Source organism: Carassius carassius, chromosome 15 (assembly GCF_963082965.1).
Source record: "Carassius carassius chromosome 15, fCarCar2.1, whole genome shotgun sequence".
NCBI lineage: Eukaryota > Metazoa > Chordata > Actinopteri > Cypriniformes > Cyprinidae > Carassius > Carassius carassius.
The window spans coordinates 34,453,338-34,470,126 of NC_081769.1; the positions used below are offsets into that span (position 1 = coordinate 34,453,338).

A 16,789-nucleotide genomic window follows, 5' to 3' on the forward strand; every position below is an offset into this window, starting at 1 on the left:
GAGCCAGGCTTAGGAGATAGGACAGTAACAAAAAAAAAAAAACCTTCCAGTACACAGACAAAACCATTGACAATCTATATATAATCTCAATTAGGAGTGTCAATGGTCCATTTTCAGAAATGTGTAGAGGTGTGTATATGAAAATCAAATATAACCCCGTTCATAATCTTTTAAATTTTGTAAATAATTGTCATTTAATTACTCACTTTTTTCTCAGTAACTGTAACTAATCAAAATTACATGTATTTTTTCATTAAGTTATGTTCCAATTCTATTACATGTAACTTATTACTCCTCAACACTTCGTATCTCAAACACAGAACCAGGAAACAGGAAACACGTGTGTTCAGAGAAAGAGAAAGAGAAACTGAAACGAGGTTGAGATGCTTTGTGACTCTTAATTCAAGCAGTAAAATGGCAGAATACAGAATTTTTCAGGATGAGTTCTTGTGTCGAGTGTGTCACGATCTCCTGAAGGATCCAGTGACCATCCAGTGTGGACACAGTTACTGTAAGATCTGTATTACAGACTGCTGGGATCAGGAGGATCAGAATCAGGAGGATCAGAAGAGAGTCTTCAGCTGTCCTCAGTGCAGACAGACCTTCAGTCCAAGACCTGCTTTAGCTAGAAACACCATGCTGGCTGAAGAAGTGGAGAAACTGAAGAAGAGGAAACGTCCTGCTGACCGTTACTCTGGAGCTGAAGATGTGCATTGTGATGTCTGTACTGGAAGAAAATACAAAGCCGTCAAGTCCTGTCTGATGTGTCTAAATTCTTACTGTCTGAATCACCTCGAACAACACGAGAGTTGGTTTAAAGGAAAGAGACACAATTTGACCGATGCCACTGGACGACTGCAGGAGATGATCTGTCAGAAACATGAGAAGATCCTTGAGGTTTTCTGTCGCACTGACCAGAAACTCATATGTGTGCTCTGTACAATAGATGAACATAAACACCACGACATTGTATCAGCTGCAGCACAGAGGACAGAGAAACAGGTATTTAAAACTAAACACTGATGAAATAAAGCTGGCATTTATTTCAAGTAACCTTTATTTATCTAGCGCTTTTAACAATACAGATTGTTTCAAACCAGCTTTAAAGAATGAAATAGAAAAAAAGTATGTCAATAATGCAGAAGGACAATGGTAAACATTACATTTTCAGTTAAAAGCAGTTCATCACTGAATTCAGTGATGTCATCATCCAGCTTAGTTTAAATAGTCTTAGTTAAATAAACTGTGCAATCAAGTCAATGATATCGCTGTAGATGAAGTGACCCCAACTAAGCAAGCCAGAGGCGACAGCGGCAAGGAACCGAAACTCCATCGGTGACAGAATGGAGAAAAAAACCTTGGGAGAAACCAGGCTCAGTTGGGGGGCCAGTTCTCCTCTGACCAGACGAAACCAGTAGTTCAATTCCAGGCTGCAGCAAAGTCAGATTGTGCAGAAGAATCATCTGTTTCCTGTGGTCTTGTCCTGGTGCTCCTCTGAGACAAGGTCTTTACAGGGGATCTGTATCTGGGGCTCTAGTTGTCCTGGTCTCCGCTGTCTTTCAGGGATGTAGAGGTCCTTTCTAGGTGCTGATCCACCATCTGGTCTGGATACGTACTGGATCCGAGTGACTGCAGTGACCCTCTGATCTGGACACAGACTGGATCTGGTGGCCACGGTGACCTCGGAACAAGAGAGAAACAGACAAATATTAGCGTAGATGCCATTCTTCTAATGATGTAGCAGGTTTACCTAATTAATGCAGCCTAAAAATCCTTTAACGGATTTGGATAATAAAAGCATATTAGTATGTTATGTGTATGCCAGGTTAAAGAGATGGGTCTTTAATCTAGATTTAAACTGCAAGAGTGTGTCTGCCTCCCGAACAATGTTAGGTAGGTTATTCCAGAGTTTGGGCGCCAAATAGGAAAAGGATCTGCCGCCTGCAGTTGATTTTGATATTCTAGGTATTATCAAATTGCCTGAGTTTTGAGAACGTAGCGGACGTAGAGGATTATAATGTAAAAGGAGCTCATTCAAATACTGAGGTGCTAAACCATTCAGGGCTTTGTAAGTAATAAGCAATATTTTAAAATCTATGCGATGTTTGATAGGGAGCCAGTGCAGTGTTGACAGGACCGGGCCAATATGGTCATACTTCCTGGTTCTAGTAAGAACTCTTGCTGCTGCATTTTGGACTAGCTGTAGTTTGTTTACTAAGCGTGCAGAACAACCACCCAATAAAGCATTACAATAATCTAACCTTGAGGTCATAAATGCATGGATTAACATTTCTGCATTTGACATTGAGAGCATAGGCCGTAATTTAGATATATAATTAAGACGGAAAAATATGTGTTTATGTCAACACCCATACCACTTACACACATATCACTTTTATAAAACTTAAGCTTTTTAGTAATTCATGTGATGATTGTAACTGATCCTCACTTCTGGAGTTTGAACCTACAGCCATTAGTTATCAGTTCTTCTTTTACTGGATTCATCTGATCACATGATTATTTAGTGCAAGTTGTTTTCTGTGATATTCAGTATCTTCTATTTTTCCTCCAGGACCAGCTGAATGAGACACACAAGACGTTCCAGCAGAGAATCCAGCAGAGAGAGAAAGATCTCCAGCAGCTGAGAGAGACTGTGGAGTCTCAGAAGGTGAGTCTGGAGAAGAAGAGAAGTTTGTCTCCGTCTCAGTTCAGACTCACTGAAGCTGAATCACAGTGTGTCCTAACAGCGCTCTGCACAGACAGCAGTGGAGGACAGTGAGAAGATCTTTACTGAGCTCATCCGCTCTGGTATGAGAAGCCATTCTGAGCTGATACGACTGATCAGAGATCAGGAAAAGACTACAGTGAGTCGAGCTGAAGAACGACTGGAGCGACTGGATCAGGAGATCAATGATCTGAGGAGGAGAGATGCTGAGCTGGAGCAGCTTTCACACACACAGGATCACATCCAGTTCCTGCAGGTAACACAGATCTAGAAGAACAGGATCATAGTGGACTTGAGCAGATCCTGCTGTGACAGAGACTCACAGAGAAACATTTCATGGGTGTCTTTATATATAATTATCAGTCAGACTCTCATCTGGTCAACCTCCACTAGCATTACCGACAGTTCAAAACTTCAGTAACATTTCAACATTTACCTAATTTTACCCTCTGATTTATTATATCCTGGTGAAAAAAGTGAATTGGATCAGGTGATCCTCAAATCTGGTTGAATTTGTTTTTTTTTTAGTCTGTAACATTGAACCAAACTAAACCAAACCTGGTTGTGTCTTAAGCATCCTTATGAAGTTTAAGTGTCTCTAACCGCTGTAAAGTTATAAATAATGGTCAATCTAATTGTAGTCTTTGAGCTGCTTTTCCTGAGCAAATCTACTCAACCCTAAAATAGACTCCATTGATGTACTTGAGATGTTAGATGGACATTTATATCTTAGCAGATGTTTTATCAGCTAAACTATTTCCTAGAAAGTTCACATATATCGTAAGCAGCAAATACTAGAATCTGTAGCTCTTATGTGATTTAATAAATATAAGAAGAATGAAGCTGATGCAGTGAAAGTGCTGGATTGAGTTGAGTTACTAAAGATCAGTCAAGTCAACAAGAGCCGCACAAATCTGATTTTGGTGCAGATTATTGAAGTGTGGAGATGATGAGATTTGATTTCTGTTTTCTGTAGAGTTTCCAGTCTCTCTCAGCACCTCCTGAATCTACAGATGTAAATGATGATCTCTTCAGTTCTCTCTTCTCTTCTGATGATCTGAGAGAATCTGTCCATCAGCTGAGAGACAAACTGGAGGATTTCTGCAAAGAGGAGCTCAAGAAGATCTCAGACAGAGGTAAAGTCCTGGAGAGTCATCTGCTCTCAGAAACCAGTCCATCATCATCTCATATCATGGAGAACATCATATTAGAAATGTCTTAGGAATGTATTCAGTATCATGAGAATCACACTGTTCATGTCTGTTGATTTCCACAGTCACATTCACCAACATTGTTCCCAGAACCAGGAACGACTTCCTACAATGTAAGTCAGTTAGAAAACAAGCACAAAAACTCACTGAGTATGTTCATGCCCATCTTGTAGAAGGTGAAAGAAGAGTTTTATAACTGATGATGCAAATGATGATTTGCACAGATATCTGTTCATCTGTACTGAGACACTAAAGCCCCTTTCGCACTGTGATTCTGCAAAGTACATGGATAATGTGTCCCGGATACATGGATAATTGTTCCCAGTTTGCTATATTTTGCTCCTTTCACATTGTCAGGGATTTCCCAGAATCTGTGCTTGCGTTCACACACAACCCGTAAATGTCCCATAATGACACGTAACATTAGGATGTGAAGTGAAAAGAGTTGCACAATAACGTGCGTCATCACTGCGACACACCCTTTACGGCATTAGTTCTGGCATTTGTTCACACAGAGCTCTTTCCAAGACTGAACCCTGCAATGTTACTAGGTCCTCAACCCGGGATCAATTGTGTTCACAGAGAAGGCGACCCGGCAATTTTCCGGGACCAACATGCAGTGTGAAAGGGGCTAATTAGGCGACGGCTAGCACATGAACTGTTGTGCAGTACTGCCTACGTGTAAAAAAAAAATATCCCGCACCCAAAACCAGTCATTTGTTGATGAGAGTCTTAAACAAGGCCTCCTGCTCCACTTCACTATCACTGAGTGAAAGGGGCTGTTTTATAATGATACTTATGACACTTTATTCGCCAGGAAGAACAGCTCTTTCTGCGCACCATACGTCATTACGCTATTTCTACGTAACTGTGCATGCACAGTACTTTACAGTTTTCAATCCAATCAAGTGTTTACATGTTCTCTCGCTCAGATCAAAATTTTAGTCGGATCTGGCCAATTCAATCCGATTGACGTATTTACATATACGTATTTACCTTTTTTATTCTTATTGTGCTTCTAGTCATCTTACGATTGGATTAGTAGGTTCCATGTAAACGCAGCTACTGCTGATACACTGAACATGAAGAGAACAACATGAAAAGATCAAACAGATTCATAATTCCTGTTTCTGATGTGTTTTATCTCCATTAGATTTCCATAAGCTCACTCTGGATCCGAACACAATGAATCAATGGCTCCGTCTGTCTGAAAGAAAAAGAGCGATTATTCAAACAAAAAAAAAGCAGCCGTATCCTGATCATCCAGAAAGATTTGATCATTGGTATCAGGTGTTGTGTAGAGAGAGTGTGTGTGGACGCTGTTACTGGGAGCTGGAGTGGAGTGGGACTCGTGTCTTTATATCAGTGTCATATCAGAGCATCAAGAGGAAGGGACGGGGTGATGAGTGTGGGTTTGGATCTAATGATCAGTCCTGGAGTTTGATCTGCTTTCCCTCCAGTTTCTCATTCAGACACAATAACATAGAGTCTGTTCTCCCTGTGATTCCCATCAGCAGTAGAATAGGAGTGTATGTAGATCACAGTGCAGGAACTCTGTCCTTCTACAGCGTCTCTGACACAATGAGCCTCATCCACACAGTCCAGACCACATTCACTCAGCCGCTCTATCCTGGGTTTAATGTTGTTAGGAGACAATCATCAGTGAAACTTTGTTGATGAATCAGAATAGACTAATGAGAGATTCTACCCATAATACTTAGAGCTACATGATGAATCAGTAACAGTGAGAGTCTCTTCTTTTCTCTTCATGATATTAATACTGCAGCTGAAGTTCTGTGAGTAAAATAACATCAGAATAAATGTGTGCAATACATATAGACAGTAAGATCAGTGTGTGAGTCCTGCTTGTGTTTCTGTTCTTTTATCTATTTGTGTTGACTGAAATCAGTCATTTAGTTTTTAATGTAATGTCACATCAGTCATTTCTATTATTACTATTAAAAGTAGCTTTCAATTAAAATGATCACACACCGTCAATAAATCATTTTCATTATTCACCATATGTAGCTCCAACCCTTTTCTGTATTTTTGTCTTCCTGTGTCACATGTCACTGTTTTTATTGTCATGCATTTAATTATTAACTGTTGAATCTGTTTTCATTTTCAGGTTATAGATTGTTTATAATTTAAAGGGGTCATCGGCTGCCCATTTTCCACAAGTTGATATGATTCTTTAGGGTCTTAATAAAAAGTCTATAACATACTTTAGTTAAAATTTCTCAATGGTAGTATAAAAAACACCTTTTTTACCCTGTCAAAATCAGCTCTGTGTTCAGCAAGCTGTTCTAGCTGTTGTAGTCCATGTTGCTTTGTATGATAATGAGCTCTGGTGACCCCGCCCCTCTCTTCCGTCAGGCGATGAGCAGACTGTAAACTTCAGCCTTGAAACTGGCTAACTAGCACATATTAGGAAAGGTGATTTGCAAAGATTCATTAAAAAACCCATATACTTACTTTTTCTGTAAATTAAGCTGGATCAAGAATGATCCAATGACCCCTTTAAATCTATTAAAGATCAATGGTTACGATATGTAAATTACAAAATTTCAAGCTTTTGAAAATGAGTGTGTGTGTTTGTGCACTCGGATAGGTTAAATTTAGAGCACAAATTCAGAGTATAGGTTACCATACTTTGATTAAAAAAAAAATATAAACATTGAATTGCAAATGTATTATTGTATATAATCTTAATTTCTTGTGTGATTGACCTGGTAAATGTGCAATTTAAAATATTATCACACTATTACTTATAATGCCATATATTAGATATCGGGCCAAAACATTATAAAAATGTCTTCTAGATTTTTGAGGCCCTTCCTACTCAAGAAGTACATGAGTGTCTGTAGGTGGAGCGCTTAAGGAAGTCCAAAACCAGCCAGCACCAACCACAGCATTCGATCCCAGCCTCCTCCTCCTCATAATCTTGAACTGCTCCAACACCTACCTCCAACACAAACTGCAGAGAAGAATAAGGTGTAATGAGAATAGGGGCAGAAATAAATCTGCATTTGAGCTCATCAAAAGCATTCTGAGTCGCTAGAGACCAGATGAATTTAACCTTGACCTGACTACCTGACTAATGTTCCTGATGAATCACCGATACAAATTGACAAACCCAGGAACTGTTGTAAATCTTTCTCTGATTTAGGCACCGGCCAGATAGAGATGGCTCTCACCTTCGCAGGGTCCATGAGAATCCCCTCCACTGAAATGATGGAACCCGACTGGGCATGAAAGGTCCACTTCTCCACCTTAACAAATAGCTGATTCTCAAGTAGCAGCTGGAGCACCTGCCTGAAGTGCTGGATGTGCACCTGGAAGGAAGAGGAGAATATTCAAATATCATCCAGGAACACAAAAAATTTGATTGATAATATCTCACAGCACGTCATTAACAAGTGCTTGAAAGACAGCCGGGGCACTGGACAACCCGAATGGAAAAACCAAACATTCAAGGTGCCCTGTAGGACTGTTAAAGGTCGTCTTCCACTCATCCCCCTCCCTAATCCGGACAAGATAGTAAGCATTGTGTAGGTCCATGTGGCCTAGTGGTTAGAGAATTTGACTCCTAACCCTAAGGTTGTGGGAACAGCTTACAAATGGCTGAGACAAGAAACGCTATGCCATCCTGTTAGGATGTAAATATGCCGAAGCTAATCATGATGCTGTGGCCGCTGGAGGAGTTTCTCAGCACAGATTTCCCTCCAGATCTGGGGCATTTAGACTCCTTGTGGGGATGGTATGGCATTTGGTTTAAACCTATACTTATATCCATCATCACATGTAAGCTCTTTCAGTAGTTGTAGTCTAGGGGTGACCAAACGTGCAATGGAGGGATATCCCCAAAACCTGGATATTTTAGGCAATATAAAAATCCTGGCCAGGATGTGTCCTGGGAAAATGGCACTTTTGGTCACCCTACTGTAGTCATCATATCAGTATTTTATTTTCCGAGTTGTCTATTCCGGCTTGTGTTGCGGTAAACAGCAACAGGTAGCGACAGTAGCTCACCGAGTGCAACCATTTTACGTCATCAGAATAATGCCCCCCCCCCCACCATAGTCCAAAATATGTATAAAACCATGTAATTTTTAAAAATAACAAATCTTTAATGGGTTGTCCACTACATATTTTAGTAAGGACATCTTTTACGTTATATTACGCTATAAAAGTCTTAATAGCCAGGAATCCCTTTAACACTTTCGCTAGGTATCTGAGTAAATGAAAACACAAAACTTACATTTCAATGGGAATTCCTCCTCACCTGCCATGTTCTTTTAATATAAACACCGTTGTCATATGCACAAATGATTCTGGGATATGGTAGGGTGCAAAGTGTCCATAAGATGTACACTTCATTTTCATGGGAAATGAAGGGTGCATTTGAAGTTGCTTTCGCATTCGCACTTCAAATGTGGTCTTCAGAGTGTGGATTCTGACTTTGGGACAGCTTACGTCGAGACGCTGTGATGCAATCACATCTGCACTTCATGCATTTAAAGGGTTAGTTAGCCCAAAAATGAAAATTTTGTCATTAATGGCGTGAATAACTTAAGAAATCCCTAAGACTAAACATGTCAAGTAATTATATGTCCACCCTGCCTGCCACAGAGTGTGAAAGATTCATCCACAAACTTAATTTGGTCAATTTAAAAATATGTCCCTTCATTCTCCAGTGTCCATCAAGTGGCCAGTGTCTTACCCGGACATTTATTTGTGCTTCATTTAGTCACCAGGTAAGCCAGTGAATGATTTTTCTTCGTATTTGAAAGTAAACATCTTTAAATTTATAATGTATATTATGTCTTTATATTTAGAGTACTGAGTGCACTTTTCTGTCCAGCCATACAACTAGCCTGGCTTAGCTTTCGAGTAGCATCATTAGTAGTTCATGATATTTCCATAACAGCAAGATATGGATGATGATGGCAGGTAGCCATGAATTTCAAAATTTGGGTTTTACAAACATTATTGGTGCACCCATCCACACAACAACTCTTTGGCATTTTGTAGTTCACTTCCTCTATCCAATACTGTATGGTGGTTTGTTTTCCCCTAAAAGTGGGCGTGAATCTGTTCATAGACAATCTATGAAACTGCGCCAGTTGTGTGTATGTGGCGCATCAGAAAACACGTCAGCAGCGTTGTGAACGCACTCACAACAGACACGGAAGAGAAGACAATGCTGAATAAAGTCGTAATTGTTTTTATTTTTGGACCAAATTTTTTTTTTCGATTCTTCATCAAATTCTAACTGACCCTCTGATGTCACATGGACTACTTTGATGATGTTTTTCTGACCTTTCTGGACATGGACAGTAGACCGTACACACAGCTTCAATGGAGGGACTGAGAGCTCTCGCACTAAATCTAAAATATCTTAAACTGTGTTCAGAAGATGAACGGAGGTCTCACGGGTTTGGAACGACATGAGGGTGAGTCATTAATGACATCATTTTCATTTTTGGGTGAACTATCCCTTTAAATTTGGAACACAGCTTTTGTATAAGCTCTAAACCACACCTTTATTCTCGTTTCATTGATTGTACTCCTGGTTTGCAAACATCCGACTCCAACTGGCATTTGACACAAGAAGCCTAGTGTTTCTCTTAATTTTTTATTGAGTGTGCCCAATAAAGACATGAAAGATGATGATTGTTTATCAGCTTAGAAATATTGTGTTTGTTGATATTTGTGACTTTGTAAAAATCAAATCAAATTTCATGACCAATTTATACAGATAACTAGAAAATTTAAAATGGTTCACTTTTTCTTGCAACTGTATACAGTATACTGTATACACATATTAAATGTTTTCCTTATATATATGTGCTACCTATATTCTTTGATTCTTTTTTATTTTTCTAAATATTTTTCTAATTTTATATATGCAATAATTGATATTTTTCACACATATGTATAATCAAAGGTATCCTGCTAATTATTAATAACAAACTCACATGGCAGTGATCTGAAGAAACACACAGAATGTTGGTTCTTAAAACTCTTTTCTTAAAAAAGAAAAACAAAACAACATTCACAACAAAGGTCAGAGGTCACCTTGATATAAATTAGCACAGCAAACACATGAAAACTTAAATATAGCTTTATAATCTCTGTTCTCTTGATAAATGCAGACGTTCATGCTGCAGTGAAGCTCGTGGTTATTGCATTAAATGAGAGCACAAACTACAGCTTCCTCTGACGCCACTAAAACTCTTCTAGCAGTTTCATTTTCCTCCTTCATAAAATTAAGACTAATGAATGTGGCATCAATCCTACAGACACTAGTGTTTCCTCTGTAACAGTGATTTTAAACACAGATCCGTGTTCAGTCATTTCAGTCAAGGAGAATAAAACTCACAGATGAACACAAAACCTAAAGAAACACGGATCAGAAGAGCAAACAAGAGAGACGCTTTCGGACACAACAGAACAAGATCAGATGAATCACAGCGGATCACATGCCACGAAACCAACAGAAACAGTTTGATTGAAGAAAACTCAGGCTTCTTCACTGAGATTATTGGGAAGTCTTTACAGATTACTTTTTTTATTTTGTTTTATTTCCTGACATATAAAAAATATCCTACTCTTTATATATATAAAAACAAAACAAAACAAAAAAAGCATTATCATCAGACATGACTGAAAACATCATCAATCAAATCTACAAATTCAAACATGATGTGCGCATTTAATGATAATCATTCTGTCATCATTTATTCTCCTCATGTCTTCATGTTCAGAAAATCTATAATCTGATAAATGAATAAACGTAACTGTATTTTAAAGAAGTTTGGGATCCAAGCAACACTGGACTCTACTGACTGTCATTATATGAACAGAAAACACTGGTCACGCTGATCTGAATGAGAGGAAGTGATGACAGAACGATGAATGATCTGTTCTTCACACCAGAGAGAGTTTGGAGGTGAATGTGTTTGATGGTCGTGTGAATATCGGCTCAATGGATCCTCCTACAGTTACACCACATCACATGACACTGTTTAAAATGACTGAATAAAATGTGTTTGTAGATCGACAGCAGCGCTGCTTTCTCTCTCGCACACACAAACATGGTTCAGGGGAACGAGCTAGTCCTGACCAGACTAGTTTACTGAGCAACTCTTCTGTCCAGAACAGAGACGATGGATCTGCTGGTCAGGAAACATCTCACACAAACATCACTCCACTGCAGGATCATCTCAAACTCCCATGATGCCTTCCGGCGTTCCCAACCGGAATCTTCATCTTTGAGTTCCATGAAATAAAACCAAGAGAAATAAACGAGGTAAATTCAGACGCCACATTAGATCCTATTAAATCTTCCGAGGGGCGGCCGGGTGTCAGTTTGCTGTTATTAGTGAAAGGCTCACGTGTTCCCATAATGCACAGCAGCATAATGCAATGCATCTGCAGAAGCGCTCAGACTGTGTTTTGCGTTTCCTCTTCAAGAAGCGGTTAGACGACGGCAAGACGAGACAAGCGGAGTGTGTGTGTGTGTGTGTGTGTGTGTGTGTGTGTGATCAGCACTCCAGCGGCAGCAGGAAGCAGCGTCTGCAGTCGATGGCTTTAGGACCGGGCGGCTGTACTCTCTTCCTCCTCAGTTCTTCTCGGCCCAGAGAACTGCTCAAGCGATGGTACGCTGCCTTATAACGCTTATCAAACGAAGCTGCGGACACACAACATAATAAAATAAAAATATCTTTACCATTATAGCGATAGTTCACCCAATAATCAACATTCACTGTTAATTTACTCACTCTCAGACCGTGCGAGATGTAGGTGACTTTTCTATTTATTTATTAAAGTAGATTTTTAGCTGAAATCATGTCTTTGGTGAATTCATAAAATGCAAGTCAGTGGCTACCGTCACTTTTAGAGTAAAAAAAACATTTCAGACAACACAAAATGAATCCCTGTGTCTTCTCATGATATATTGAGATCATATGAAGCACAATGTTCAGTCTGTGCAAGAAACTGAACATAATTTACAACATTATTATCTGTAATCCAGAGCCTCGGGCAAGCGGTTCAGTTCACAAATTAATCATTCTTTGAAACCGGTTCTTTTTTGTCAACTAAAGTTCCTCCTTCAATACTGCGATCCCATCCAAACTGATCTCCAAGCTCACTGATCTTGGCATTAGCCCCTCCCTCTGTAACTGGACCCTGGACTTTCTCACCAACAGACCACAGTCTTTTTGAATCGGTAACTACACTTCCTCCATCCTCACTTTAAACACTGGTGTACCACAGGGCTCTGTGCTGAGCCCAATCCTCTTTTCTTTTTTCACTCACTTCTGCATACCTGTGCATGGTTCTAACTCCATAATCAAGTTTGTAGATGACACCGCGGTGGTTCAACATCTAGCAGCATTGTGTGCCAACAACAACCTTGCACTAAACACCCAGAAAACCAAAGATCTGATTGTAAATCACCGGTGAACCAGGAAGAACCATGCACACACTCCCATCTACACTGATGGACCTGAAGTGGAGCATGTGGCTAGCTTTAAGCTCCTTTGTGTCCATCTCTCTGAGGATCCTTGTGTTGCCTGTTTAAGTTTAAGTATCGCCAAGGATCATGGTTTCAGCTAAAAATCTTCTTTACTGGTCTACTGAAGAAAAAAAGTATCCTACATCTTGGATGGCCTGAGAGTAAATATTTTTTTTCTAAATAACAGCAAATGTTGATTATTATTTTTTAACTATTACTTTAAAGTTTTCTTTAAAGTAAATAAAAATAAATGCTCTTTATTGGAGATTGCTGGTTTAGCATGACTCACCGACGTGATCTTTGCCCATGGCAGCCAGTGTGAGGAAGAGCATCTCTCTGTACAGACTCCTGCAGAGCCACACAAACACACATCAGAGTCTCATCTCAGCTGAGCATCACTACAGCATCACCACACCTCACCTCTGTATCCACGGAGTGCCGGGCTGCTTAGCAACCGTATCCAGGAAGAGCGTGATGGCCTTGTGTACCTCGTTCATGCCGATCCAGCGCAGCACTTCCTCCAGGAAGTTGAGGTTGAAGGGATGGTTGTGATGCCGCCAGCTGTAGATGCGCATGGGGACGCCACCTGCAGGACAGGAGGGAATCACATCAATCAATAATGGGAATCAGCAGAATATTAAAATTAATTTTTGAAAATTACCTTTCACACAGTATGTAACACAGATCTAAGTGAATGAAAACATTTTTAAATCTGAAAGTGCAGCACGTGCAGATTTGACTGATTCATTGAAATGAGTCATTTTTAAAACCATTTCATGTTGACATCAACATAAAACATTAGCATATGGCCCGCCGACTTGCTGCGAGCACAGACCCAGGAAAACTTGAACCCCGTGGGGTGTATATACCGGTTCACATTTAGGTCTCTGCGTGTATGCTGCGGAAAACCAAACAAGTTAGCACCTTTAAACATTCGCTCACTAAAAAATAAATCATTTCTAATCAATGACTTTATAACCACAAACAATCTGGATTTTATGTTTCTAAACGAAACATGGCTTGAAGATAGCTGCAATGCAACAGTCCTTAATGAAGCAGCCCCTCCTAACTTCACTTACATGAGTGTCTGCAGGACTGTTAGGAGAGGTGGGGGTGTAGCTGCTCAATTTAAAGATGTATATAAATGCAAGCAAGTGTCATTTGGTCAGTACTTGTCTTTTGAATATCTAGGGATTGTGCTGAAAGGTGCTCCATGCATTCTGTTTATTATTATTTACAGGCCTCCAAAATACTCTCCAGCCTTTGTTGAAGAGGTCACAGAAATGTTATCAATGATTTCCTCAGAGTTTGACTGTTTTGCTATTGCAGGGGATTTTAATATTCACATAGATAATGCAGAAAACAAAACTACAAAAGAAATGATAACGGTTCTAAACACTTTTGACTTGACTCAGCATGTGCATGGACCCACACACAAAGGTGGACACACTCTAGACTTAATCATCAGTAGGGGTCTAAACATTTCATCCATTGTTATTAAGGACATAGCACTATCTGATCACTTCTGTATTTTCTAGATCAGTCTCTGTCAGAAGGAGATGCATTAACGAGAACACAAGTGTACTATTTATGGAGGCTATATCTTTAACACCAAGCATTTCTGCAGACTCTGTTGATACTCTCCTTGATTCATTCAACTCAAAAGTTAAGAATGTTATTGATGATATTGCTCCAATAATAGTCAGTAGGAAAACAAACAGACAGAAATCAGTTTGGAGAAGATCAACAGCAGTTCAGACTATGAAAAGACAATGCAGAAAAGCAGAGAGGATGTGGAGGAAGACAAAACTTAAAATTCACTATAGCATCTATAAAGACAGCCTTACTTAATTTTAATGTGAAACTAGCCACATCTAGACAGAATTTCTTCTCAAACCTTATAAACAGTAACTTAAATAACACTCGTACTCTTTTTGCCACTGTTGAGAGACTGACAAACCCCCCAAGTCAGATTCCCAGTGAAATGCTCTCAGACAGCAAATGCAATGAGTTTGCATCCTTCTTTTCTGAGAAGGTCATCAATATCAGGAAGGCGATTAGCACATCCTCAAGTAATGCAGAGGTCAGACAGATTAGGCCACAATATCAAAAAGATACTATGTCTATTTTTGAAGCAATTGATAGCAAAATTCTGGAAGACATAGTGCAGCACCTAAAATCGTCAACCTGCTATCTTGACACACTTCTCACATCTTTTTTCAAATGTGTTTAACTGCTTAGAAGCAGATCTTTTAGAAGTGGTAAACGCCTCACTTCTTTCTGGGACATTTCCAAACTCCTTAAAAACTGCAGTAGTTAAGCCCCTCCTGAAAAAGAGCAATCTTGATAACACCATTTTGAGCAATTTTAGACCAATATCTAATCTTCCTTTTATAGGTAAAATTATAGAAAAGGTCGTTTTTAATCAGCTGAACAAATACTTAAACTCAAATGGATACCTGGACAATTTTCAATCTGGTTTTCGACCGCATCACAGCACAGAGACAGCACTCATTAAGATAATAAATGATATTCGCTTAAATTGTGACTCTGGCAAAATATCGGTGCTGGTATTGCTAGATCTCAGTGCTGCGTTTGACACTGTCGATCATAACATACTACTAGAGAGACTGGAAAACTGGGTCGGCTTTCTGGGATGGTACTCAAATGGTTCAGGTCATACTTAGAAGGGAGAGGCTATTATGTGAGTATAGCAGAGCATAAGTCTAAGTGGACGTCCATGACATGCGGAGTCCCACAAGGGTCAATTCTTGCACCGCTCTTGTTCAGCCTGTATATGCTCCCACTAAGTCAAATAATGAGAAAGAACCAAATTGCCTATCACAGCTATGCTGATGATACCCAGATTTACCTAGCCTTATCTCCAAATGACTACAGCCCCATTGACTCCCTCTACCAATGCATTGATGAAATTAATAGTTGGATGTGCCAGAACTTTCTTCAGTTAAACAAGGAAAAAACTGAAGTCATTGCATTTGGAAACAAAGATGAAGTGTTCAAGGTGAATGCATACCTTGACTCTAGGGGTCAAACAACTAAAAATCAAGTCAGGAATCTTGGTGTGATTCTGGAGACAGACCTTAGTTTCAGTAGTCATGTCAAAGCATTAACTAAATCAGCATACTATAATTTAAAAAACATTGCAAGAATTAGATGTTTTGATTCCAGCCAAGACTTGGAGAAACTTGTTCATGCCTTTATCACCAGCAGGGTGGACTATTGTAATGGGCTCCTCACCATCCTTCCCAAAAAGACCATTAGACACCTGCAGCTCATCCAGAACACTGCTGCCAGGATTCTGACTAGAACCAGAAAATCTGAGCACATCACACCAGTCCTCAGGTCCTTACACTGGCTTCCAGTTACATTTAGGATTGATTTTAAAGTACTTTTACTCGTATATAAGTCACTAAATGTCCTAGGCCCGAAATATATTTCAGATATGCTCACTGAATATAAACCTAACAGAGCACTCAGATCATTAGGATTGAGTCAGTTAGAAATACCAAGGGTTCACACAAAACAAGGGGAGTCCTCCTTTAGTTACTATGCCGCCCGCAGTTGGAATCAGCTTCCAGAAGAGATCAGATGTGCTAAAACACTAGTCACATTTAAATCTAGACTTAAAACTCATCTGTTTAGCTGTGCATTTATTGAATGAGCACTGTGCGATGTCCGAACTGATTGCACTATATTTTCACTGTTTTTTTATTATTTTATGTAAAATCATTTTCTGTTTTAAATTCATTTTAAATAAGTACATTTTTTAATAATTTTAAAAGTTTTAAAATTGGTTGTTTTATTTTTGTTATTATTTTTGTTCATTATTATTTTACTTTCTTTTATGTAAAGCACTTTGAATTACCATTCTGTATGAAATGTGCTATATAAATAAACTTGCCTTGCCTTGAATGCAAATTTATTGTTTGCCACTAGGTGTCGCTTTTGGAGCTGTAAAAATAATGGTTAAATGCATATACACAGTGCTGATTTGTACTTGCATTTGACACTTGCTGAGTGTTAACCTCAGTCATGTCTGTTAAGACCCGGAAGAGAAGTTTTTACCGAAAGAACAAATCTATGAGAATTATTTAAGTGCCTCAAAATACACATTTTTTTTATCTTTCAGATTTTTTTTTTTTACAATAGTTTTTTTTATTTTTAAGATTCATAAACATTTTAAAATGTGCCTTTACAGTTGCTTAAAATCAAACTTTTTGGGTTTGTGTTATTAATAAACAAATAAGTAAGCCCTGACCAGGAGACAAAAAGTAGCAAAGTAGCATAATGCATTAACTTCCATAAAAA

General features: G+C 39.0%; 2 protein-coding genes across 2 annotated transcripts; one reads left to right on the forward strand and one right to left on the reverse strand.

The window, feature by feature from the left end:
• The first annotated feature begins 414 nt into the window (after window positions 1–414).
• LOC132157898 (tripartite motif-containing protein 16-like protein) lies at window positions 415–5,638 on the forward strand. The gene is made up of 6 exons (XM_059567159.1): window positions 415–1,002; window positions 2,573–2,668; window positions 2,748–2,981; window positions 3,702–3,861; window positions 4,002–4,049; window positions 5,090–5,638. The coding sequence occupies exons 1-6, from the start codon at window positions 415–417 to the stop codon at window positions 5,611–5,613; spliced, it is 1,650 nt and encodes a 549-aa protein (XP_059423142.1). The 3' UTR covers window positions 5,614–5,638.
• A 5,431-nt stretch (window positions 5,639–11,069) lies between these two features.
• On the reverse strand, window positions 11,070–13,094 carry LOC132158981 (DENN domain-containing protein 4B-like). Its single transcript, XM_059568628.1, has 3 exons — window positions 12,881–13,094; window positions 12,750–12,808; window positions 11,070–11,632 (listed from the first exon to the last, which is right to left on the reverse strand). Exons 1-3 carry the CDS (start codon window positions 13,033–13,035, stop codon window positions 11,487–11,489), a joined length of 360 nt encoding a protein of 119 aa, XP_059424611.1. The 5' UTR covers window positions 13,036–13,094; the 3' UTR covers window positions 11,070–11,486.
• Window positions 13,095–16,789: the final 3,695 nt, after the last annotated feature.